The sequence below is a fragment of the Prenolepis imparis genome, unplaced genomic scaffold (genome assembly GCF_030444845.1).
Source record: "Prenolepis imparis isolate NDT839.2.m4 unplaced genomic scaffold, iyPreImpa1.0 SCAF_11, whole genome shotgun sequence".
NCBI classification, from domain to species: Eukaryota; Metazoa; Arthropoda; class Insecta; order Hymenoptera; family Formicidae; genus Prenolepis; species Prenolepis imparis.
Genome location: NW_028141169.1, coordinates 636,990 through 664,409, shown reverse-complemented (window position 1 = coordinate 664,409; position 27,420 = coordinate 636,990). Strand labels below are relative to the sequence as shown.

At 36.9% G+C, this 27,420-nt stretch overlaps 4 protein-coding genes across 5 annotated transcripts; 3 read left to right on the top strand and 1 right to left on the bottom strand.

The window, feature by feature from the left end:
• Positions 1–59: 59 nt before the first annotated feature.
• On the top strand, positions 60–1,939 carry Unc-119 (unc-119 lipid binding chaperone). Its single transcript, XM_083050671.1, has 4 exons — positions 60–544; positions 653–766; positions 1,128–1,427; positions 1,537–1,939. Exons 1-4 carry the CDS (start codon positions 394–396, stop codon positions 1,662–1,664), a joined length of 693 nt encoding a protein of 230 aa, XP_082906797.1. The 5' UTR covers positions 60–393; the 3' UTR covers positions 1,665–1,939.
• Positions 1,940–2,018: 79 nt separating this feature from the next.
• Positions 2,019–3,983, bottom strand: LOC145943190 (sn-1-specific diacylglycerol lipase ABHD11). Of its 2 annotated transcripts, XM_083050670.1 has the most exons (5): positions 3,558–3,983; positions 3,320–3,482; positions 2,794–3,159; positions 2,618–2,725; positions 2,019–2,346 (listed from the first exon to the last, which is right to left on the bottom strand). In XM_083050670.1, exons 1-5 carry the CDS (start codon positions 3,668–3,670, stop codon positions 2,305–2,307), a joined length of 792 nt encoding a protein of 263 aa, XP_082906796.1. In that variant the 5' UTR covers positions 3,671–3,983; the 3' UTR covers positions 2,019–2,304. The 2 variants fall into 2 exon arrangements, with proteins under 2 accessions (XP_082906796.1, XP_082906795.1); XM_083050669.1 differs by having other exon boundaries at positions 2,020–2,725; positions 3,558–3,982.
• An 892-nt stretch (positions 3,984–4,875) lies between these two features.
• Positions 4,876–6,506, top strand: LOC145943193 (transmembrane emp24 domain-containing protein 2). Its single transcript, XM_083050672.1, has 3 exons — positions 4,876–5,129; positions 5,604–5,950; positions 6,068–6,506. Exons 1-3 carry the CDS (start codon positions 5,003–5,005, stop codon positions 6,215–6,217), a joined length of 624 nt encoding a protein of 207 aa, XP_082906798.1. The 5' UTR covers positions 4,876–5,002; the 3' UTR covers positions 6,218–6,506.
• An 810-nt stretch (positions 6,507–7,316) lies between these two features.
• LOC145942835 (protein Wnt-5b) lies at positions 7,317–27,192 on the top strand. The gene is made up of 9 exons (XM_083049911.1): positions 7,317–7,877; positions 8,848–10,996; positions 20,343–20,446; positions 24,213–24,478; positions 24,608–24,788; positions 25,006–25,117; positions 25,290–25,392; positions 25,574–25,741; positions 25,872–27,192. Exons 3-9 carry the CDS (start codon positions 20,352–20,354, stop codon positions 26,057–26,059), a joined length of 1,113 nt encoding a protein of 370 aa, XP_082906037.1. The 5' UTR covers positions 7,317–7,877; positions 8,848–10,996; positions 20,343–20,351; the 3' UTR covers positions 26,060–27,192.
• Positions 27,193–27,420: the final 228 nt, after the last annotated feature.

Here is a 27,420-nt window from a genome sequence, read left to right as displayed (position 1 = left end):
ATCGAAGATATAAAATGACGACGGCATTATTTTTCGATCGAGACGCGCCTCTATAGATTTCCTCCTCGCAGGATGTTTACACCTTGGAAACGCTCGCGAACGCGAGACACAAACCGACACGAATGACGTCTGTACTATGACAGCGGATTTACGTAAAATGCTAAATCGTACAGTGATTGTCGCGTCAAACTCGGTGCTGACGACGATCCGGTAAACGTAATAAAATCAAAACGCCGATCGACATTGCTAACATTCACGCGACTATTCCAGCTGTCATTTTTCATCGAATGTCGTACTTGGTTCTTTGATATATATATACACATATATATTATATATATATATATATATATATATATATATATATATATATATATTCAATCTCGTGAATAAATTATGAGCGTGGACAGCGAAAACAAGTCGAACGAGGCGATTGCGTCCTACACCTCGTCAACGGTTGAACCGAAGAATGCCGTGTCTGACGGAGGTGTCGAGGGTGGCCCGGTTACTCCAGAAATGGTGCTACGATTACCTACTATTACAGATAGTACGACAGATTTGTTTCCGCGTTTAATTAAATATCAAGTTACTTGCACCTCCGCAATCTCTTATACACGAATGAATTATTTTTCACATGGATAATAACTGTTTTCAGAGTATCTCTGCTCTCCGGAGGCCAACATCTACGATATAGACTTCACAAGGTTTCAGATTAGAGATTTAGAAACTGGCGCTGTACTGTTTGAGATAACAAAGCCTCCTGCTAGTGGTATGTAATAGTTTAGATATCAAACTTATAATTGATTTTTATATTTATAATATAAAACAGTATAATAAGTATGATTAAAGCTTTAAATTCATGTTAATATGTATTTAATATGTATTTTTTTCATAATACTTTTAAATATCACTCGATTAAAGATTACAATATTATGATACTCGTAACTATTAAATGAGAATATATAGACATTCAAAATTATTTATATATACATGTAATAAACTAAAACATATAATCCAGAAAATAAGATTTAAACAATTTCAATTGTAGATAAAAATTTTAAATACAAATCAAGATTGAAATGTTAATTGCACTTATAAAATAATTATTTTTAACTTTTTATACTTATCAGAATATGACACCCATCAAGAGCCAGAGCCAGATTGTGAAGAACTCGGATCTGAGGATACAAACACGGGACGCTTTGTGCGATATCAATTTACACCGCAATTTCTCAAATTAAAGACGGTCGGAGCGACAATTGAGTTTCTCGTAGGACCTAAGCCAATCAATAACTTCAGGATGATAGAACGGCACTTTTTCCGAGACAAGTTACTGAAGACCTTTGATTTTCAATTTGGATTTTGCATACCAAACAGCAAAAATACATGCGAACACATTTACGAGTTTCCAACATTGCCTACGGATCTAGGTGAGTGCTTAAAGAGATTTGTTTCTAATAAATCAACAATGATATACTCGAAATTGTACAAGCAAAGAATCATATGTTCGACATAAACAATGTATATATATCTTTCTAGTTTCGGAAATGATTGCGAATCCATTTGAAACGCGATCCGACTCGTTTTATTTCGTCGACAATCAGCTTGTGATGCACAATAAAGCCGATTATGCATATAATGGTGGACCTACGCACGATGTATTGTAGTGTGCGATTTGTTGATTAATATTATTGCAAGTGGTATATATAGGATTATATCACAGTTTTTTATATATATATATATATATATATATATACATATATATGTGTATATATATATATGTTACAGCGAGACAATGACGATCAAGACTGCACGTTTGGCTAGTGTTTGATATTTCGTCACTTTCGGCACGAAAACGAGCTTAGAATTTCGCGGATTGCAATTAAAGTCTGAACACGCGAAACGTTGTTGTAATAGAAATGCTTTAATCTAAAGCTATGTTTGATTTGTTGGGAAATATTATAGTTCCTATTTTTTTAGTAAAAATATTATTTATTTATAAATTATTATTAAGATAAAATATTTAGTTTTATAGAATGTTTTACTAGTATTTCTCTTTTTATGCGATACATTAGTAACGTGTATCATTATTCAAGTACATGTAACACATTGACATGGCCTTTGAATGGAACTATCTGATTCCATTAACTCTGCTCTCTAATTTTTTAAACAAAGCCTATACAATTTTCGCATGTAATACATGCGTTGAAAGAAAAACTATGAGAACGGCGCTTTTCGACGCTTAATGGCGCTTTTTATCACAATCGCATAACGTGCAGTTTCTTTCACTTTTACACTATATATTGTTTAAATATTTTTCACATTGTTCTGCAACGTTGTGAAATTCACCTGAAATACATATATATATATTTACAAAGGACAATTTACAATTTTTACATATTTACGAGCATCACAAGACTGGGTAATTTATAAAATTTGTTAGAAGCTGGACGAATTCGATAGGCTTGTCCGCGTGAACCCAATGATCTGCTCCATCTATATAATGAAATTGTGCCAAGGGAAATAGCTTCTTGATCGCGTCGTGATCTTCCACTCGAATATAGTCGCTGTTAGCACCGCCTATGAATAACGTTGGATTTGGGAAGATCTTTGAGTCTACCTTAGGAAACACAGCTATCTGAGTCGAGAATGCTTGCTTCAATACTGGTAAATTCACTCTCCATTTGTACTTTCCCGAATCCACTTCTACCAAATTTGATATTAAGAACTGTGGAGAAATATTATACAGATGTTTTTCTTGTTCCAAGTGTAAAACAAGAGACAGAGAAATATTACCTGACGCAATGCGCTAGATTTAATAGACTTTTCAAGCTGTTGGTCCACTATTTTACGTGCTTTTGATAAGGTAGGACTTCCATCCGCTGTTGCTAAATCCATAGCTTCAAAGATCTTCTTTATTTGCAAGAGGCTAGGGCTGGTTCTTACAGGGGACATGTCGACAACTGCTAGTTTCTCGACGTATTGTGGAAAATTTAAAGCAGTATACATCATGGCTGAGCCACCCATACTGTGGCCAACTAGAATGGCTCTCTCGAAGCCTAGATCATTCAAAAGCTGAATTACATCCTCCGCCATATCCTTGTACGACATGTTTGACGTATGTGGAGAATCACCATGATTTCTGGCGTCTACTACGACGACCTGTTGTGCATTAATTTTCTTAAGTGCGATACAAAGTTATACCTTTCACAGATATAACTAATGATGTGAAAAAATTATATTCTTTAGAGAAATGTCAAAAGACTTTGATGCTGATTTTAATTTAATAAGTGTTAATTCACAAGTTACCAGAGTGAACTACCTTGCGCTTGGTTTTTTGATGAATTGCTTTCGATAGTGTATTCCAGTTGCTTTTCGAACCAAAGAGACCGTGCATTATCATAATAGGTTGCTCCGCATTTCGATTCTTTTCATTATCCTTTATCGATTCGTACGAAACATAAGCGAGTTTTACCGGAGCCGTCCTGAAAATAGAAAATAGGTTATGAAAAAAAAAAACATGAAAAACAAACCAACGTACATTCCACGAATATACCTACGATAAAGGATTATTACGCAAACATTGGCGACAGGAAGAATGTAAGTTTTTAGCTGACAAGCCGGTGGTGAGTTTTCTCTGCATAAGAAATACCGATAAACTTCGGCCCATCATTATTATTAATTCGACGATTATTCCACTTGAATATATTTGTCCGATATGTTTATCTAACAATTATAGAGACCTCTATAATTGTTGGTCGCATAGTTGCTATTTATAGATTTTTGTTAGCCATAAAAACCATTCTTCGTTTATTCGTTGTGAGAGAATATAGGTTATAAAAAAAATATTGCTCTTGCAATTTTTATTCGTTTTGCAGTTTAGGAGCAGGCATTAAGGGGATGCTGACCCTTATCGGCAGAGCAATATTTTTCTGCACCGTTTTCTTTTTATTGGTTGAATAGAATAATAAATGCTTTTCCACGATTAAAGTACATATAGAAACAAAGTCGGAACCTTTCAAATTTATGTAAAAAACAAAAAAAAGTTGTTTAACTAAAAATATTTTTTTTGTTTTAAGGTGCCTTTTCATGCTGACGCTCGACGCTCATTTTTAGCGTCAAAAGATATCACGTGACCAAATATAAAGGGTGCGTTCAGCGGACTCAACAGTTGAGCAATTTTCCGATGTCATTCCATGCTGATTGGCTGGATCTTAAAGTAGGAACCAATCACGTTCGATTGCTACTTAGCAGTTGAGTCCGCTGAACGCGGCCAAAGATACCAATTCGTCAATTTTGGTCACGTGACGTCTTTTGACGCTAAAAATGAGCGTCGAGCGTCAGCATGAAAAGGCACCTTTATACATAAAATCGAGAGGTTCCAACTTTGTTTCTATGGCCGGCATTCATAGTCCGTTCTTATATTTAAGATCGTCTTAAGACCTCGTTTAACCAATCAAATGCTCGCATAGCATCTCTTGATTGGTTGAACGAGATCTTAAGACGATCTTAAATATAAGAACGGACTATGAATACCGACCTATATGTACTTTAATCGTGGAAAAATATTTATTATTCTATTCAACCAATAAAGAGAAAAGGGTGCAGAAAAATATCGTTCTGTCGGTAAGACAGGACAAGGTCAGCATCCCCTTAAGGCTGATTCACACTCCAACTTTATGCTCATCCAAATATCTTTCGTTTTGAAATTTCGCGGGTTGAAGGAAAAATCTATTCGTCAGAGTAGGATTAATTGGCCAATCGGGATAAGAGAAACATAAAAAAATTTTTAAATCCCCTTATGGCGAAAACACCATATCGCGCTGCGGTTACCTCTCTATGTTCATCGTACAATCAGTGGTGAATAGTGGTATTGCATACGTGGCGCTGTGGTAGCAACATGCCGCTGCGAAGTGGCAAGTGACCGAGGAACCACCGAGGAAGAGAAGCATATGTCACTTTTATGATATAATAATATATATGTAATAATATCTGATATAAAAACATGAGGTGGCTCATCCTATACGTGTTCCTGGTCATCTTTATCACCAACGCGCGCTCTTACTTTATCACCGTGGACGCGCACGCCGAGGAATGCTTCTTCGATAAGGTCGAATTCGGCACCAAGATGGGTTAGTTCACTATACTACGTTTCTCTCTGCCCCTTTTTTTTTTTTTTTTTAAATAAACTTAAACGAGCATTTTGATGACGAGCATTCAAATCAAGCTTATCGTTTGTCTTATCGAGCATTGATTATCTTTGCTGATATATTATTTCCTGTATGCATGTATCAATTTTTATCTATACTATGTATACATTTATTTTTATATATCGATTATAGATTGATTCTTTGATAACTTTGATTGATTAGACGATAAAATTCATCTACAGGTCATATATATATTTGATTTTATTTTGTTCTACCTTATCCTCTTTTAATTTTTTTATATGCCAAAACACAATTAAAAGTTTAGAATGTAATTGATATTTTGTAAATTTAAGAGTTCATGAATTTAAGATTTTTAATTATTTTTTCACAATTACAAATTATTTATAATTAATGATATATGGATGAATGTATTTATTTTATATGTAATGTTTGTAGGCCTCACGTTTGAGATAGCAGAGGGTGGATTCTTAGATATAGATGTAAAGATAGTCGGTCCCGATGGTAGAATGATTTATCAAGGTGAACGAGAGAGCAGTGGAAAGTACACATTTGCTGCGCACACTACAGGTGTTTATACCTACTGCTTTAGCAATCAGAAGAGTACAATGACACCAAAAGTAGTGATGTTCAATATGGATATCGATGAAAATCGGAAGCAGAATGATGAAAATGCTGTCGGGGAAGGTCAGGAAGGAGATGGTAATCATGGAAAATTGGATGACATGATTAAAGATTTGAGTACCAGTTTATGGGGTGTAAAGAACGAACAAGAATACATGCAGGTACTTGAACAGAGAAGAAAACATTGCATGATTTTCATCAATGACTTTATCGTCATTGATTTACTAATTTATATATATGTATGTAAGAATATTCACAAGTATGTATTATTATTTAAGGTTCGCGACCGCAATCACAGAGCGATCAACGAAAGTACAAACTTCCGAGTTGTAGTGTGGGCGTTTTTCGAAGCCATGGTTTTGGTATGCGTAACAGTAGGGCAAATCTTTTATTTGAAGCGATTTTTCGAGGTACGAAGAATCGTGTAATTTAGGATACTTAATGATCACTTCGTGAATCAATTGTACATTTTTCTATGTAATTAAATTATATCTCATAAGTCATCCTTGCAGTGAACAAGTTCTCCGCTCTGTCAAAGTTAAATCCCTAAACTTGTACATCATTAGTATATTAAGTAATGATCCTATAAGATTTATATTAAAGCATTTATAACGGAACAAGATATTTACTCGAGGAGACGATGCGCGATTATAAACATCTCTGTATTGACGAATAATGAAAAAGAAATATCTACAATAAAAAAAGGATACGCATTTACATCTTTTTACTAGTTATAGTGTTACATTTAATCGACAATTGCGAGTCTCCTGTTTATTTTTATAACGATAAAAGGCCGCTGCTTTAGTTTTCGTGTTCAAAATGAGCGTTTTGTTCTATTTTACCTATTTGATTAATAAAAAGTGTTCGACACACGATTAATAGAGAGAGACTCTCGAGAAAGACGTCTTGTTCTGGGAAGAAAAATGTACAAGGAACGCGATAACGATCGGACCGAGTCTAACATTTTTCTCGGTGGCGACGTTTCGACGCGTAAAAAAGCCTTCGATTAATGTTACCCCGTTAAGCGGTGGTCGAGAAAAGGGAACAGAATCTACCGCAATTAAGGTGATCGATCGCACGCGTGTCCCTTCGATTGGGGACGGATGAAAGAAGAGGGACAGATTAATCGGTGGTGATTATCGTAGAGAGATAAACGCGCTTAATGAGTATGTTGACAAAATATAACACAATAGAGCATTTGCGGCATTTTCTGTTGAAAAAACAGCTGTTAATCGCTTCTACAAAAGCGGCGCATACAATATATTATTATCCTGTGCAATTATAATATATTCTATTTCTTTAGTTTTTTTTAATTTTTAATATTTTATGTTATTTTTAGTTATAAATTAAAATAACGATTAATAATAAATTTATACTTATATATATATATATATATATATATAAAATATTAATATTAATATTATTATATTATATATATTTAATATATATAAGATTAAAAAAATTATTATTAATAATTTAATTATACATAATACATTTTATGTACTTTTTTTTATTTTTTTCAACAAATTATCCCTAAATATCCGTATAAAAATCATCCTGCAAAAAATGTTCAATCATCGATTATTAATTATTATCGATTGAAGTCGAAAATCGAAGATCGAGATCAATGGGAGAAAATTTCGTCGGAAGATAGCGCGCATGCGCAACCTGCGAGAGGATCAACGATCAACTTCAACTGACTTCAAGTTGGTCCGTGGTTCCGGTACAAGTTGGTGGAAGCCGCACAGCCGCTGTTAATTAACAAGGACGATTGGCACGTAACGGTATAATTAAAGGGAAGGAAGGAAATCAAAGCGCGCCGATGTGAATAGAACCGTATCTCCTCATCGTGGCGGACTCTAACGAGCGAGGGATTTGCAAATGCTGGATGTTTATCGCGTCGCGCGCGCAAAATGCGCGCCATTACAAAGGCCCCCGGGACGAAGCAATTTAGCGATGGACCGTTTCCCGGTCCCTCGATTTCTATCGTGCCTAAACATCGAACGCGATCCTCGGACGATAGAACGCAAGGCCGGCTGCATTTAGCGATGAGAGAAAACAGAAAAGATGGGGATAAACATGTCAAGGGTTTGTATTCTTGCCGCACGTTTTGGATTAGTTAGGTTAATATCGCAGGTTAGATTAATATTGAGTATGATTTATTTTTATATCTATTAGATTTTAGATTATCTCAAATATGTGTATGTGTGTGTAGCAGGGTGAGAGAGAGGGAGAGAGAGAGAGAGAGAGATTGAGAGAGCAAGAAGGAGAGAGAGAGGGAGGAGAGGAAGAGGTTGAATAAGACTTGAAATGATCTAATCCTGTCTTTTGTTAAATGCAAAATAGAATTTATATATAATTAATGAGAATAAATGAGATGTTCAGTGTTTTTTTTTTTAATTTATGAACAACAATTTTATATTAGTCTTGTTTTGTGTGTTGAAAAAGAAAAATAAAATTCTTCACGAATTTTTTAAGAGCAGAGAAAATTGATTTATAATTAATTTCCAACATTATATACCATATGTGATTAATCTCGCTTGGTTTAAATTTAGAAGATAAAAATAAAATTTATTTTATGAACACATTACCCTCTTTCTTGTAAACGTATAATTTTTGATTTTTGATTTATACACACATACATTATATAATAATTTTTTAATTATAATTATATGTATATTAAATAAAATTTCTCTTTTGTAACACATTCTCTTTCTTGTACGCATGTATTTTTTTATTTTTGATAAATGAATACATATATGTATATATATATATATATATATATATATATATATATATGAGAAACAAAAATAAAAAGATTATATATACACAAGAAAGAAGATATAATATGTATTTATAAAAGAAATTTTATTTAATATATAATCGAGTATATAATATAATATATATATATAAATACAATATAATAATTTTTATTATAATATATATATATAATTGGTCTTAAAATTGATATTATTTGTATTAGAGAATTATATAATAAATACTTTGAATATTATCCCTCGCATATTTGCCCTATATTAATTTTCATTGATATTTGCAGGAAACTACGATTTTTCGAGGTATCATTTCTCGAGTGGTGGATTAGTAGTCTTGTTACACGAGCTGCGAACTCGAAGGATACGAAGGATTAATTGGCGGGTCCGATCGCACACGCTGTTACCCCTTTGGTCTGCCTCCCCCTTTTTCTTCTCGCAGCGATCCCTTCGAAGGGGTTGCACGCCACGCCGGATACTGGCGCGGGCACGGCGAGTGGCAGGAGAAGAAAAAAAAAGAAACGCAGAGGAGAGGAATGAAAGAAAGGAGTTGCTAATTGACACGGACGATTGCACGTAACGGTATAATTAGAGAAAAGAATACGAAGAGCCCGGACCGATGCACCGATGGAACCAATGAACCAGCCACCGCGCGGCTAGAAGAAAAGGAACGAGAAAAAGAGAGAAAGAGAGAGAAGAAAAAAGCGCGAGCGGAAGAGGGAGAGAGAGAAAGAGACGAACGGAAAGGCAGAAAAGCAGCAGGGGAGAGAAGCAGCAGCCGGCGGCTTTCGTGCTCGACCATCAGAAGGGTTCCCTCTCCAAAGAAAGAGCCGCAGGTAAGAGAGAGAGAGAGAGAGAGCGAGAGAAAGAAGGAGAGAGGGAGGTATCGCTTGGAGAGACAGAGAAGGAGAGTAGGGGTACGTAAACAGCAGAGGGAGCGGGAGAAAGAGAGAGAGAGAGAGAGAAGAGAGGGAGAGAGCGAAAAGAGAGAGGGACCATGGGCTCGTGGACCCTGTCGCGTTCATTCTGTACCAACACGCCGCGCCGATCGGTTTCGCAGCGTTCCCGGTAACCCCCGTGATACCACGAGGAGAACGAGTCGTTCTCCATCGAGATAGCTTCCGGAATCTGGAGAGAGCCCACCTGCCAACTCGTAGTAAGTGTCATCAGGCTCCAATCCTTTCGACAACAACTCCATCTCTCTTCTTCTTCTTCTTCTCCCGCTGTGAGATCACGAGGACAGGATACCGCAGGACGAGGCTCGGAAAGTGCCCCGGTGAAAGGTGCAGCGAGAGTTTTGTCGGTTTCTTTTTTCCTTCCGAGAGCTCCGATCTCGTCGGGACCAGGCTTCTTCCACCTGAATGCCTAGCGAAGAACCGCAACTACTACTATCCCCAATCGGCGAAATTCGACTAACAAGCGTCGTCGGTTCTCTTCAAACAGATCGCGAAGATCACTCGAAAAGGTGACAAGCTAGTCTTGGATTTCCCGGTGATTCGCGGGTAGATTTAATTCGAGGAAAATCTCATCTTTCTGCCAAAGACGATCGGTTTTGTCATTTGAGGTTTAAAAAAAACTTGGTGTTATGGTGAAAACCGATCGTTCAGATGCTGAGGACTTTTACTTGGCGAGTGCTCCAGGAGAAGACTAACGAACGATGTATGTCGATGGCTCGCTTTTATCTCGGACGTTTGATCGGGAGACAGGTTCTCGAACGGAACAAGAACAGTCTTAGAAGAAAAAACCATCGCGTTCGCGACTCTAATCAATGAAGTTATAAATCCAACATCGACGAAGCGACAATTGACGCATTGAAGATTCGGAAGAAGACGCGTGATTGACTGGATAATTGGACGGCTCGAACGAGTCTCGAGTCTTCGAGATTGAGGTGAATTATAACGGCGGGATTTCGCCAATCGGGCCAATCGCGATTTCATTCAACGAGCCTCCTCGGCAGCGGCGGAAATTATTCCGTCAAGATCGCAATCGCGAGCGCAAGCAGCTCCTGCGATCAGGTTTCTTGCGCTCCGCGAAAGAAATCTCGCTCTCTTCCTTCTCTTATTGCGAAGAAAGATCTCTCTCTTTCTCTCTCGGCCGAGAGTACTCCGGATCCGAGAGATAGGGCGGACTAATTATGCGAGCCGGTGAGTATTATGGGCCGCAAAATGAGACGTGAAATGCGTCGTGTCACGCGAAGAAGAGAGGAAGAGGAACGTTTTCGTCCATGGGAACTCCACTCGCGGAAAGGACAAGGACTCGTCGCGGGGATTTTCGATAAAAAATAAAAGAAAAAAGGGAAGAAGACACAAGATAAGAATCGATTCATCGGGAAGAGGATAAGCGAGCGCATCATCTGGAGGATTATCTCGCCGAGCCGAACCGAACCGAGACGCAATTATCTTCTGATACTTAACGACCACGGCTCGTTCCGTTCCGGTGAGTAATTATTCAATTAAACAGCAACTCGTGCCGAGGGTCACTACGACATTTAGAATAATTGACCATTCGTCGTGACGAGCGAACCGCTTTCTCGCTCTCTGATTTATCCTTTTCATTCCGAAAATTATGCTCCTATCAACTTTGCACGATTACTTCAAATTGCATCTAAATCCTTTGAACAGTATCAGGAAACAATTTTTTTACACTTTAATTATTATTTAATTATTCAATTAATTATTTTATCATTTATTTAATCAGTTATTTTATTATTTAATTGTTTAATTATTTTATTTAATTCATTAATTATTTTATTATTATCTCATAATCGTGTATGCAACAACGTGAATATGATATTCTCAATAATAATAGGAACAGTTTATTTTATCATTTATTTAATCAGTTATTTTATTATTTAATTAATTAATTATTTAATTTAATTAATTTATTATTTTATTATTATTATTTCATAATCGTGCAACAACTTGAGTACAATATTCTCAATAATAATAGGAATATCAACACGATAAATCTATTTAGAGAAACAAAATTGCGCAGAATCATTGATAAAATTCTAATTAATGGCAATCTTAAATAATTAAAATGATTCCTATACATTTGAATACCTACTTCTTACAATTAATTTCTATTTTATTGCAAGTTTAGCGCGCGATAAGACAATCTCTCCGCAAATGCTTAGATTGTAACGAGGTCTCCTTCGTCGAAGAAAACGACGTTCGCGCGATGAATTGAAACCCGCGTACAACACACAGGCGTCTGTCAAGCGTTTGTAACAGGATCTTTTAGCGGGCATCGATATATACATATATGCGCGATGATGGTGTACAGTGGCGGTCTGGCGTTCGATATAAAAGCGCGACCGATCGAGATAAGGCTTTCGTCGGCTTTCGCGGCGATTCGCGATCGCGAGTCACAATCGACGACCCCTTGTGACCCCGGGCGCGACTTTAAGGACGATCGATCCTTTCACTTTCCGCTTTCATCTCGCGGGAATTTAAAGGTCTCCAAATTTCAACTTGCATATATGTATATAAAATAACTCTTTTAGATATGTATCATTTCTCTCCTTTTGTGCGCGTCCTCGAGTGCTACAAAATCACATCCCCATCTGACGCTCACGCTCGAAAAGATGAAGACGAGTGCGTCATTCGCTGATGACACACGCACGTGACAGTAAAAGAGTTGGCCCTCGAGTGTCTACTTTTGTGACACATTATAAAGTATCATTTATAACTGTTGAAAAGGATATTTCCCATCGTACGGCTGCCCGAAATTTTTTCGCTCTTACAATCTATTCAATTATATCAAGCTAATGTCCTTCCGTTTAGTTATCCAATATACGGGGTGTTAAAAAAAAGGGTTACATATTTTGAGAGCAGGTAGTATTGATCAAAATAAGAAAAAAATGTCTAATGAACGCGGGTCCTACAATTAATATCTTCGAAGATACAGGATATTTTTCTGTTTGAGCTTGTCCTTTTCTTATTGTGATCATATCACCTTTATATTACAGTAAACAAAAGAATATTTACTAGGTTTGCGGTCAGCATTATAGAAGGTGCTTTATGTGATTCCCATTCATTGTCATGAATTTTTTAGTCTTACGTTTCAGAGAATCACGCATATTCTTTCAAACACACTTGGTTGTTCTTCAATTTACTGACATGCATCAAAAATTTCATACTGATACCTACAAATCTAATGTTATTATAAAATGTTACTATAGCAAAACTAATAAGTATACTCTTTTGTTTACTACAACATAAAGGTGATACGATCAATAAGAAAAGGACAATAAGCTCAAATAGAAAGGTAGCCTGTATCTTCGAAGAAATTAATTGTAGGACCCAGATCTTTTTTTCTTATTTTGATCAATACTACCTGCTCTCAAAATATGTAACCCTTTTCTTAACACTCTGTATATAGCATAATTATTCCTAGAAAAGAGGAGCACAAATTCTCTTATGCACTGGGTATAACTATAAAGGAAAGGACGACGATATAACCGAACAGAATTTATATATATATTTATATCGTCATCGCATATCGTAAGAGTTGAAGATGCCGAACCGTGGCGAGCCGAGAATTTCCGCCTGATAGTCGCTGAACCGGCAATGATTTACCGATGTCTCGGCAGATTAATAGGCAGCAGCCCCCTTTTAACGGACTCGCGCCGCGACTCTCCTCGTATAGCTCATCTCGCAAATGACCATTCCGTTATGCCTCGACTTTGCTCCACTTCGTCGACCGTCATGAACAATAGGCCCTCTCTGGGAAGCGTCATTGATGTAGAAACTTGGAAATTACTTCTCACGGGAATACATTTAATTTTTCACGCAAGGGAAGGTCTCGGGAAGAGTCGAATAATTTACGAATCGCCGGAGGAATACATTCTCTCGGCGCAGTTTTAGAATAATCTAACAATAAGTATAAACGCTTAGATTTCTAGTATCTTGAGAAAGTCACATCGACCCTGGGTAGTTCTTTCAAATAAAAATTGGGACACGTGACTGTGAAACTGTCGTAAAACTGTCACAAAAGTATACACAGTTTCTCGTCAATTTATCATGGCTACCTTAGTAACATCAGCACGAATAGTTTTTATTCAATATTGAATTATTTTTTATAAAATAATTAAGTCTCCACTTTTGAATTGTTTCGAAAGGAAGGTCCTTTCTCTTCCATCTCACAAAATGACTGTCTTTTTATTTGATAATTTCTTAAAATAATTCTAAGAAATATACAATATATATCACAACAAGAATATCGTTATAATATTAAAAATAGCAGTCAAAAATTGATGCACACAAATAATTAATCAACATCATCATCGATAATTTTGCTCCCCAGAAAAGTATATTATTAAATCACACTTATAATATTATACATTTTTATCAGTACTAGCATCAGCACACACGTAACTTATACAGGGCTATAATATATGTCACTGTTTTCAGAAATAAAACACATTAAGTGTCGCCAATGAAAAAAAAGAAACATTTTTAATTACGTTAACATGTCATAATATCGAGGCAATTTATGAAAATGGGAAAAGAGAAACCTGGTCGTGATAAATTGACAGGAGACTAATTTGACATTTGTCCAGTCTGTCGGAAATCCTAAGACGATTCAGCGACGACTCGAGCTCGGAAAACTCGAGAGAGAAGCCTCAATCTCGTCGTCCCCGAGATTGTTGTGTGTTTAATGACGCGGTCCGGTCGTTATCGGATGAATAATATCGCAACGTTTCTCCTCTCGCCTTTTAAACGAGGTGAAAAGAGTGCGGTTTTAAAACCGTCGCCGTTTTACGATCCGCGAGCGATTTTATTCAGGCCGTGAGGCGCGGAAATATTCGTCGGATGAGATATTTTACGCGATGCATCATCGACGATTTACTTTTGCATGGGAAATCCCCTTCCCCCCACCTTCTATACACGATGAAGCACATTGAACTGGGTTCTCTTCGAAGAGAGAGAGAGAGAGAGAGAGAGAGAGAGAGAGAGAGAGAGAGAGAGAGAGAGAGAGAGAGAGAGAGAGAGAGAGAGAGAGAGATAGAGAGGTGTATGTAATCACTGACAATAATGAGGATCATTTCTTCGCGTTTAGGGATGCGCGCGTGGGATAATGATGGTATACACACAATTCCAATGGACTTGGTCACAATATGAGATCGGGTGTTCCATTATCTTAAATCGGACCAGTTGTGCCATTATCCTCTAAACGATCGCCATTCGATCGCGCGAAAAAAAGACCTCGACTGAGAGACGGTTCTGATTTTTTGTTTCCACCGAGTGTTTCTGAAATTTATCCAGTTGTCAACAATTTTTTTTAATTTTATTTGGATCTGATTGTTATCGATCATTAGTGTCTATCAAATACTATACATATACATATACGAATTTGATTTGCATCGAAAAATATATAAATTTCTGTGTTGCTTGTAAAACAAGTAAAATTTCCTATAACTAAGTAAATTTTTTTTAAAATAAAAAAATTATTTTTGCACTCTAAAAACTATATGCTACAAAAAACATGTAAAAATAATTTTAAATCATGCAGCAATTTCATTTGCTAATTTAAAATGGAATGATCCTTCCATAATCCTTGAATGATCATTCCATTGCTGTATTTTAAATTTTGACAATTTTTTACATGCTTGTTGCATAAACTTTCCAGAGTGCAAATATTTTTTTTATTAAAAACAAATTTTTCCACATATGTATCATTTAAAAAGCAAGTTACGAAAAATTTAATTTTTTTTTGTCTCAACATACAACTTTTGGAACTTTGACAAATAAAAGAATCAATATAATTGCATTATATGATTTAATTAAAATTATATTGTAATATCCATTGAAAATCTTTTATTACACTTATGGTCTCTTTAATGTTTCAACTTTGATATGCTCTGAAATGATGAAATTGACGATAAAATAACGTCGTGTAACTTTTAAGCTCGTAAGACGCGTCAGCGACTGCTGTTATATTTGTAATAACAATCCCCTCGAGAAGGTAAGACGTCGTCTCACTGATACTTCCCAATTAAAAGTCAAGTTCTCCCGTGGATAAATTAGCGCGGTTGTATGTTAATGAGGTATCTTTACGAAAGCGTCATAAAAATTATGAGTTACGATTGGATGGAGAGTATACCGGAGATGGTATACCTACGCACGTATGTATAGTGAGTATAATCAACGATTACAATGTCCGACGAAACGGCTTTTGTGTTCCTTTTACGTTCTTGGTGAAACAAGGGGCTCTCTCTCTCTCTCCCGCTCTCTCGCTCTCTTGACGTACATAATTACTCTTCGGCATCGTTGCAATCTTTTTAAGACAACTCTCCGTTCATCTCGGTCGCTTTCGCTCATTCGAATCGACCGAGATTTTATCAAACATATTTCGCGTATCACTACTTTTCGGAAAAAAAATTATAGTTCTTTCAAATAAAAATTTGGGGTACGTGACTGAAACTGTCGTAAAACTGTGACAAAAGTACACAGTTTCTCGTCAATATATCACGGCTACCTGAGTATCATCAGCACGAATAATTTTTATTAAATGTTGAATTATTTTTTATAAAATAATTAAGTCTCCACTTTTGAATTGTTTCGAAAGGAAGGTCTTTCTCTTCCATCTCATAAAATGACTGTCTTTTTATTTGATAATTTGTTAAAATAATTCTAAGAAATATACAATATACAGGGTGTCCCAGAATTAGCGGATCACTTGTTAATGACCGATTCCTGGGATCATTTGGAGGCGATTTGTCCTCAACAAAAATGTCGTGGTATCAATAATTTTCGAGTTATAAGCGATTAAAAATAAAGGGTTTTTTCGCAAATTAAGCCTTGTAGAAATAAAATATTAACAAAACCACATTCTTCAATTAACTTCAAATAGAGTTTACTTTAATAGAACTTTAATTTAAGGCTTAGTTACAAAGATACATGGCGGCAAAAATTGGGAACATGCAAAAAATGATGGCTTTCCTCGACATTTTTGCTGAGGAAAAATCATCTCCAAATGATCCTAGGAATCTGCCATTAACGGGTGATCCGCAAATTCTGAGACATCCTGTATATCACAACAAGAATATCGTTAATATTAAAAATAGCAGTCAAAAATTTATGCACACAAACAATTAATCAACGTCATCGATAATTTTGCTCCCCAGAAAAGTATATTAAATCACACTTTTATAATATTATATGTTTTTATAAGTACTAGCATCAGTACACACGTAACTTATACAGGGCTATAATATATGTCACTGTTTTCAAAAATAAATTCACATTAAGTGTCGTCAATAAAAAAAAAAAAAAAAAGAAAGAAACATTTTTAATTACGTTAACATGCCATAATATCGGTAATCTCTGAAAAAATACCCTGGTCTAAAAATGTTTAAAGAGCCTTACATATGATATAAAGTCTTCGCTATAATACTGCCGTACTACTTAAAGGACAGAACGGTTTCTCGAATAGTTTGCATTTCTCCAAGTTAACTGGTTTTTCTCTTCTCGGTTCTCTCTTAGGCTAGATTGTTCTAGTATAAGTCGTATCCTCGGTGCAGGTTGTATTGACAATCGTCGACCGGTCCCACTGTACATACGTTACTCACACTGTGTACGTACCCCGTGCTCCTCCGCGTCCAGGAGGTTCTCTCGGAGAGAGATCTTCCATCTTCTCCTCTTTCCTCTGCCTTCCTTCCTTCTTCCTCTCTTTATTCTGCCGGAGCTCCTTCTGCATCCCTTTCTTCCCCCTTTCTGTCTTTTTCTCTCTTTCTCTCTCTCTCTCTCTTATGTCCTCTCTGTTCTTTCCTCTTGCCGCTCTCTCGTGGCCTCGTAGGCTCTCGTTTTCTTCTGCGTACCTCATGTATCTCGAGTGTGTATACCGTCCTTAGCTTCCAGCTTCGTTAAGAGGGCTCCAGCCGTCGTCTTCTGGCGCTCTTCGTGAAAATCTAGAGCCGATTGCCCCTTCGGGGATCGTTTGACTTCGCGACTTTCTCGCCTCGATCGTCTTATCTAGTAAATACAATTAACCTAGGGTCTCTATCCGCGCATCCGACGATTCTAATCGGCCACATCCGTGGTCCATAAGATTCTCGAACGTGACGCACAAATTTTTTTCTCCCTCCCTCTACATATTTCCCGCAATCTCCATTCTAAGATTCTGTCATTTGCATCTCGCGGATCTTTCTCATCTTTATCCTTTCGGATAAATTCGCCATTGAGATAACAATGATTATATAAGGGACAGCTCGCGAATCGCGATAAAAAGTGAATCTATTTTTATTATATTATATTTTATTTTATATTTATTTTATTTTTATATATTTTTATTGTATTATTTATTATTACATATATATTTTATTTATTATTTTATAATATATTATTATATTAGAAATATTATGTTTTATTATATATAAAAATTGTATAATATTATCTTAAATGCAGACTCCATAGTTAGGCGTTACGATCGCATTTTACGATTCGGCAGCCAATGTGTTCCCGGCTCCCGGTGTCTCAGGGATTATGCAAGCGAGTACTCGAGTATCGAAGTACATCGTTAAGGCATGTGCTGCACCTAATATCAAATATTTCTGTCTCTCTCTCTCTCTTTCTCTTCCTCGTTTATCGCGCTCATTATAACTACGCGCGTGTAGTCATACGAAATCGGCGATTAGCTCATTTCGTAACAGAGATGCACGCGGCGCTTATTATTGCAACCCTATATATCGCTCGGTCATGTCTTGTTCAGCCTGAGCCTTTAGAGCGCCGAGATACTTTATCGCTGATAATTCGCGCCCGGTCCACGCCAAGTGCGCCGTTTGCATTCCCACCGTGATCACACAAATGCACATTTTATGCGCCGGCTAATATCGCCGACCCCGCAGATCGCGTGGGCTAGATAGACGACGATATATACTCTATATAAGCGTACGCGCTCACGCGCGTGATACACGTGTACGTACATATACGTGTGTATACCAGTTCCGCGGGGCAGGGACGTGTATAGCTACCGTGTTAAGGTATACGAATTAGTTTATGAATACGGGATACCCTAGATCACTTTTCTTCTCTTCTTTTCCTCACTTCATATGGGAAAGATCAAAGCTTCAGGAGCAGAGGAGAATTTTTCAATTATCATCCCAAAGTGTTTTTAAAATACATGTCAAATATATATATTAATTGTTCAGTTAAATTACCCCTTCTGCCAATGCATAATTTTTTCACCTTTTCTCATCAATGTACCCAGGTACCAACTTTGTGTTTTTGACACGTTGCAATTTTCTTATAATAGCTGCTGGGCATCGATCATTCTTTCCGATTATATTTTAAGAGGTTTTCCAAATACAAAGGCTTATTTTGTATCTTTTTCAGGTCAAAGAAAAGTTCCGACACATTTCTAACATTTAAAATTGCTTTTGGTACCCGGGTACCACCCATTCATTGATAGGAGGGTTAAATCCGATGTTATTTAATCTCGCTGTTGCTACATACCGTTACTTTAAAGAGAGAAAGAACTCGAGTTTATATTCGATTATTTACAATACAGTTGTAATTTGACGTGACACTTGATGTTGACGAAAATACAGACGAAAGTAAACTTAGCCACACGCTTATAGTCTTATTAGTCCTGCTCATCGGGCTCGCACGTTTCAGCTACGTCACTGTTCCTATACTGTGTGTGGGTAGCAGAGCCAGCTTCGCCAGGGGCCTTCGCCTCTGGAACGGAAAAGACACCCGAGAGTCCAGGATACGATTATGGTACATCGGTTCGACATTACACCTTGCGACTCGGCGTCCTCCTCTCCGCGTTCTCACGTTGCACAAACTGTTGATACAAGTCGCGGAGTCGAGTTACGATTCGACAAAGTCTATATCACTTATAGCCCGTCACACTGTTTGCGTCTGTTTTTTTTTTTTCTTTAGCCTTTGGAACACGCGTCCTATCTGGAAGGTGAACGAGACACAGAATTCAGCTCTCCTTTTTCGTCCAGATATCTTCGCGTACATTATTGAGTCTGATAATATCAAGCACACGCTATAAATTAATCCCCTCCGTCCTAAATCATCAAATCTGTATATACTGTCAACGAGCTGAGTAATTGATCCAATTGAAGACGCAGATTCCTTTCATCATGCTTCAAATCTCGAAACTAATGTGCGACAGATACATATTGTAGTCTCATGCTTTCTTTAATTAATTTCATTTTCAAAAACTATGCACTTTTTTTCTACTCTGACAATTTTTGTCAATGACTCTAGAATAATTATATTTCATTATAATTCGGTAACATATGTATAAATTTAATGAAGCTATTGTAATATTTTTAATTTATATTTTGTCGACTTCTGGATTATTTGTTAATATCTCTATTATAATATCCAATAGATTTTCAAGCCAAATATTAAACCCAATTGTTTATACAAAGCAAAATTTGAACAGCAATTTGGAGAAAATATGGAAATTTGCTTGTGTTAAAAGATCCAGATTGCTGACGAAGAGTTAAATTAAACTGTGCGCACGATCTATAGATATTTTAAATTTTCAAGTTTCTTGTTGCGAAAAAGAGTCACAAATTGCGACCGCGACTCGCGAGACGTTTAATTAAAACATAATTTTTTCCCCGCGGCGACGTGAATTGCAGCGGCCGTGATGCATCGATTTAACCTTGATTTCACCTTTCTTTTTTGCCGCCGCTAAACCCGATTTACAGCCCAAAGTACCGCTGTTTTCCCTAATGAAGCGATTAATATGCTCCGCGCGAATAAGCCTGTAAATGATAACATGGTAAAACATTTTTTTCTCTCGATGCTTGCAGGAGGAAACAATGACGATACGCAGCAATGGTCCATTCGTGATGCTGCGATCGCTGGTGATCGCCGCCGTCGCCGCCGCCGCTTCAACGGTACCGGGTACCTGGATGTGAGTATATATATATACATATATCTGTGTCTTCGTGCGATTTTTTTTTTCTCTCCAATCGGGCGATATCTCGCGCGCGCGTCAAAGATGTCAACCGCGGTCTCGTATTTATAGTTAGACGGGACGCGACTATTTTTTTCATTAGGCTCGCGCGACTCTTAAAATAAGCCGACGTCGAAGGACAAGGGGTGCCCTACATATCGTCGATCAAAGGATAAACTAACAGCCGTGGGGTGGCTGCCGTTGTTACGGTGAAAGCCTCCATTATATCCGAACGAGGTTTCACTGAACTTTCGATTGCGCTGTAATCTCCAATATCTCAGTCAGCTCGGATAATTGAGATTGATTTCGTTGCGTATTATGTGAGATATTGAAATGAGCGAATAAAGTAATTTTATTTTTTAAATTTCATTTATATTTTAATTTAACTTTAAATTAATTATTTATATCAAAATAAAAAACGAGTCAATTACTTTAAAAAGAATTATTTTTATTTTTTACTTGGATTTTTATTTTTAATTGTTCCTCGTTAAAGAGGAAAGATCTTGGCTTGGTAATTAAATTCACTTTCATCAAAATTGGATTAAATACTTGGATTATATATACTACCACATTATGCTCGTGAGATTCGCGAGATCTCTTTACAAAGTTAATTGCCCAGCATCGATCAGAATCACAGCGGTAATTAAATTAATTACGCTACAAAGGGAAACGCGTATATGTGAGAATCGAGAGCACGCGCGATTTTTCACGCTCTTCCTAATTTATGGGCCTTTGTGCCACAACGTGGGAATCCGAAGCGAGGAATCTCTTCGGTGCCCTCGAAAATCTCTCCGCGAACTTGTTCCCCACGTCGTCGTCGTTTCGTACCCCGCCTCGCACGAAGTGTGTCTAATCTCTGAATTACCATTCTTGCCCCCTGTGTTCTACCCCGCGTGAGCATGACCAATCACCGAATGGTCCCGGACGCCCGCGCTCCTTTGTCAGGAGTGAGCAAGGGAAAAGGGGGATGCCCAGACTTTCTTCGCGTCAAAATTTATCTCCGTATCGCTGTGAAAAACCATCCACGCCCTTTCATTTTCGAAAAATGCGCTTATAAACCACACGTTATATTTTTTCCATATTATATCATTACAACAAATAGTGTTCATTAGGGATATAATATATTTGGCGTGTATGTAATATTTATGTGACTTAATCAACCGCATTACTCGATCTTTTAACTGTCAAAAATATTAATCGAGTTTAAAGAATTATAGCATATTATTTAAAACATATTATTTTAATTTTTATAACATATTATTTTAAAAATAAATTAACTTTTAACTCTTTAATCAGCTGATTTCTGTCAAAAAATATTAATAAGGTGTTAATTTGTTAATTAAATTTTAAAACACCAAAATGTTATAAAAATTAAAATAATAGTAGGTTTTAAATATGTTACAATTTCTAAACTCGATTAATATTTTTGACAGTTATCAGCTGATTTCTATCAAAAAATATTAATCGCAGATAAGGCATTATAACATATTATTTCCAACATATTACTTAATTAAATTTTAAAATATAAATATATAAAAATTAAAATAAGATATTTTAAATAATATGTATGTTATAATACTTTAAACTCGATTAATATTTTTGACAGTTATCAGCTGATTTCTGTCAAAAAATATTAATCGAATTAAAACAAACTTTACATTATTTTTTTAAAATATTCTTTTTAACAAAATCGAAGAATGGCGCGCTTGTGTTGTTCTAGTGTATGTGTGTGTGTGTATATATATGTATATCGCGAATCAGCAAGCATATATGTATGCTATGTATGAACGCGCTATGCATGTAACTGATGTAACTGCAATCTCTTAGGAGACGCGGGGCATTATTTTTCGGAGCTGCGGCCCACGACGACGGTGCGTGCCCCGCGCGTGGGCCGTACCCCGTCGAAATATTATCGCTCTTTCTCCCCCTCTCTCCCGGTTTCACGATTGTCCGCGCCATTGTTTTAGGGGAGTGTAAAGCCAATGATATATCGCCGCCGGAGCGTGTTCCAGAATATTAATGTCGTCTATTACACACTCTCCCTAGACGCTCTCGCGCCGGCTTTTACGATTCTTACCGCTCGATCGCGGTAATACTTAAGGGGGAAAGGGGGTCGCTTAACGATACCTCCTTTAATGGAACGGGAAATATTGGATCCCCGCTTTTTTCCGATATTCAGACGAGATCATTTTCTTTTTTTTCAAATTGATGTATTTTTTTACTGATAATTTTTCAAAGAATATGCAGATTTAAAATATTTGTGTATCATACATCTCCAATAATATTTTTGCTCAAAAAAATTACAACATACACGTACAACGAAAAGATGTGTATTTGATAATTTTTGACTTGTACTATCCTCTAGAAAAATTCCCAGGTAATGCACGCTATTGATCATCTGAAGCGGGTGCGTCACCTCGCCGACAACCCCGGCGAGTATTCACCTGAGTCACGCTCGGACAGGTCCTCCGAGCTGCACCGAGTCGCCGTACAGGTTGTCCTTACGGCTTACCGCGTAAATCGCGACCGGACGAATGCGCTCGAGAAAGACCATATCGTCGTTTGGTCCCGACGTTAGAAGCCGCGGAATATAACGCAAGAGTTTCTCTTCTCAAACATGGCCTATCTAGAAGGCCTTATCCAATTGTACAACGTAATGTTTAATTTTCTACAAAGTGTCTTTTTCATTTTATTTTATCTTTTTTATTTTATTTTAACATTCTATATATTTTCGCTATCATGCAAACTGTACAAATTAATTAATTAATTAATCTCGTAACGAGAGTTACATATATAGAATTAGCCGGATTTTTTCTCAATGAATCTCACGCAGGAATAAATACGACTCGCGACGAGAACGCAGGAGAACGCAAGAGAACGGGATGCAGGCGTATGGTAGAGAGAGACGCTATTATGGAACCTACGCTCGCGACAGTCGCCCGTTTCGAATTACAGATCGGTATGGACCCTTCCCACCCAGCATATCCCGCCCCGCCGGCCTCGGCTTCTGTCTTTGACGGTACCGTTCCATCATCTCGCTCGGTTGGCTCACAAATGCCGCCATTAAGAAGGAAATCCAAGGGCTGCTGCTCCGCGCCCACGAACGCCACGGGTCATCCTGCACCGAATTTAGTATAATTCGGCGTAACAAATCTCTATAGGTGTTAGGGATGTGCCGTCACGTTGTGTGGCATCGTCGAAATCGACGAAATATCCTTGCGACGTAATCGATAGTTTTGAAGTCGATGGAGCATCCTTGGTTTTCATTATTGCGATCCGTGATAGAGCGATGTCAGCATTTTCTCTGAAAGAGAACAAAGATGTAGATTCATTTTTAAATGCATAATTTTTCACCTTTCCATCAATGTACGTGTACCCGAATACCAACTGCATATTTTCGATACCGTGACAATTTCTTTAGAGCAGCTGCTAGACATCGAACTTTCTTTCACGTTGTATTTTACAAGGTTTCCGAATACAAAGGCCCTTTGTATAATTCGTTTGGGAGAAAAATTTCGACACATTTGTAACATTTAAAGTTGCTTTGGATATCCGGGTGTCCGGTAATTGACGGAAGGCATTAGAAGGGCATTAGAATATTCGATGAATAATGATTCATCCCGATAGACTCGTAAGGATCGAACGTATCTAGCTATAATAATTAAATACGATATTATAAGTATAAAAATATTCTGACGCATCTGTTTTGTATAATACTCGACAGAAACCTGGGTCTACGACACTTTCCGCAATTGGAAACGGCGCAGTCGATGGAGACGTTCGATGCCAGTGCCTCCGAGATTTGTATCGGCTTGAGGGGACTGTCTCAGGGCCAGGGAAAGCTCTGCCAATTGTCCGTGGATCACATGTCCAGCGTGGCCAAGGGCGCGAAATACGGCGTGGCCGAGTGTCAGCACCAGTTCAGGGACAGAAGATGGAATTGTTCCACCGTCCACGACGAGAGTGTGTTCGGCCCGATGCTCAGAATAGGTCTGAATCACTCGCGATTCGATTATTCCTTCCGGAGAATTGTGTAGTCAGATATTCAAAATATATTTTTCCGATTAAAAATTTCCTCGGACACGCGTATACATTATTGCGATTGTTGTTCGGTTGCAGCGAGTAGGGAAACTGCGTTTGTTCACGCTATCACCGCCGCCGGGGTGGTTTACTCCATCAGTCGTTCTTGCCGAGATGGTCAACTGTCGTCGTGCGGCTGTTCCAGGAGTAGCAGACCCAGGGATCTGAATCGCGATTGGATCTGGGGCGGATGCGGGGATAATCTCGAGTACGGCTACAAGTAAGTGCGCGGCTACTCGATGAATAATTTCATCCCCGATAGACTCTGTCAGGGTCAAACGTATGTAGATATAATAATTATTATTGTCATCGTATTATTTATATGACTTTCCTCCAGCTTCACCATTTTAATTCACCTTTAACCTTTTCGCAGAAGACTTGTATAGTATATTAGAAGTAAATGAGAAGAATGTGTTGTTGTTGTCCACGTGTTGCAGATTCACACAAGCGTTCGTTGACGTGCGGGAGCGCGAACGTAGCTTCAAGAGAGGCAGCCGAGAGCAGGGCAGAAGCTTGATGAATCTGCACAATAACGAGGCCGGACGCAGGGTAAAGTTCGTTCTTTTCTTAGCCTGCACGTGTGAGAAATGTCTCTTAAATGTTAAACCTCGTTAAAAGAAGCGCCAAGGCGTTCTTATCGATTTTTCGCAATTCAACACAAATTCGCTCGACTAAAAGCCGCCGTGTCACGAAAAACTAAGGCGTCGCTCATCCGTTGCAGGCCGTCATCAAAAGGTCCAAGGTGACGTGTAAATGTCACGGCGTTTCCGGAAGCTGTAGTCTGATTACTTGCTGGCAGCAGCTCGCATCGTTTCGCGAAATTGGTAGGTCCCCAAGATGCATTCAATTAATATCTCTAAACACAGTGGGTATCTTTCGTGATGACGAAAATATCTAAAAGACTATTCAAAATAATGTCATGCATTGTCGCACACAGTTTGACTCAAAAACATTTTTTTTATATACATATATCTGCAAATAGCGCTACAATTTTAACATTTTCAGGTGATTTTCTGCTAGACAAGTATGACGGTGCGACTGAGGTCAAGGTCAATCGGCGAGGTCGCTTGTCGATGCGTGATCCGAGATTTTCCGTGCCTACTGCCAATGACCTGGTCTATCTGGACGATTCGCCAAATTATTGCCTTCCGAATGATACTTTAGGATCGCTAGGTAGCGTTATATCTCTTTCTCGTAGATGTTGTAACTGTTATCAAATTTCTTTGTTTAGCTGCAGAAAAGCAGTATCTTTAAAGATTGCTTGGCTGACGCTCTCTTTTCATAGAAAATTATTTTACAATAGGTACACAGGGCAGACTATGCAACAGAACTTCGTCCGGCATGGATGGCTGTAATCTTCTTTGCTGCGGTAGAGGATACAATACACAGAAGTCAACCTTGAGGGAGAGATGCGAGTGCAAATTTCACTGGTGTTGCTACGTCGAATGCAAGACTTGCGTGAAAAATATCGATGTCCACACTTGCAAGTAGAGCGTATTTATTCGTTTTATATGATCCGTTTTTTGACTATCTTCGCATTATCGAAGGTATATATATATATACGTGTAATTAACGGTCACAGATGTCTATACTAATTGTAAGTATATGTTTAGTATAGACATCTGTGTTAACGGTGTCATATTCTGATAACAGTGGCATTATCGTTTCGCAGTCAATAAACTTTGTATGATATATATTGTACTTTCTTTAAAAGTACTCTCTTTCTCTCTATCTATTTATATATTATATATTAGTTTATATATTATATATATATAATTTTGATATAATATATAAACTACATATGTATATATAAATATATATACATATCTTCCAGAATAAAGTCTAATCTTTCTTTCATGAATAAATGCAATATTATTACTGCAATTAGTTTCCAACAAATCAAGGAAGCAAATTTTATCAAAATATTAGTTTATTTATAATCTATTATTAATTTGTATCATTGTTGTAATTGCGGCCTATAAAAATTTGAGAATCTCAAAGAACTTTAACATTTATGTGTTCTATATATATATCGTTCGTAAGAATTGAATGCAAACGATTTACGATCGTCAAATTGACAGCCATTTTTTTGGAGATAAATGGAAGATCGTATATAAATTGAAATTGCATTTAGCCTTTCATATTGCGTTAAATTATCACATGCAGCTAATTAAGCAATTTTAGGCATACATAATTATACGATAATAAATATTTATTAGCCATCCAATTATATGCCATGCAATACATGGATAAATTCTTTTAACTTTGTAATTTTATCACAGAAAATAGTTATAAATTATTTAAAGTGTTTATTGCGTTCTTATTTATTTGTTCTAAGCAAGCAATTTAACTTAATAATGATCCGCAAAATAGTGTGCATAAGCGAGTCATGCGTTTTGCTGATTTGTGAATGGATACTTAAAAATACTATAACTAGAATTATGTCTTACTAGGATATATATCGTTATTACAATGTTGGTATAACGAGAAAGAAAATATTCCAGACAGCTGAAAAAGAGAAATCCAAAATTATTTTTTTAATCTGCATATACAGAATGACATGGGAATAACTTTGATGATTATATTGCATATAAGCTATGTATTCGTATGTGTATATATATATGTTATAATATATATATTAATATACATATAATATATATTAATATATAATAAAATAATATAATATATATATGTAATTAATATACATATATATTATATATATATATACACAAATATATGGAAAAATATACATGTATATATACACACATATATATATGATTCTAATATTTATCAAATTTCATTCTCTCAGTCTCTTGATAAATCTATTAAATTCTCAGAATTATTTCTGTATC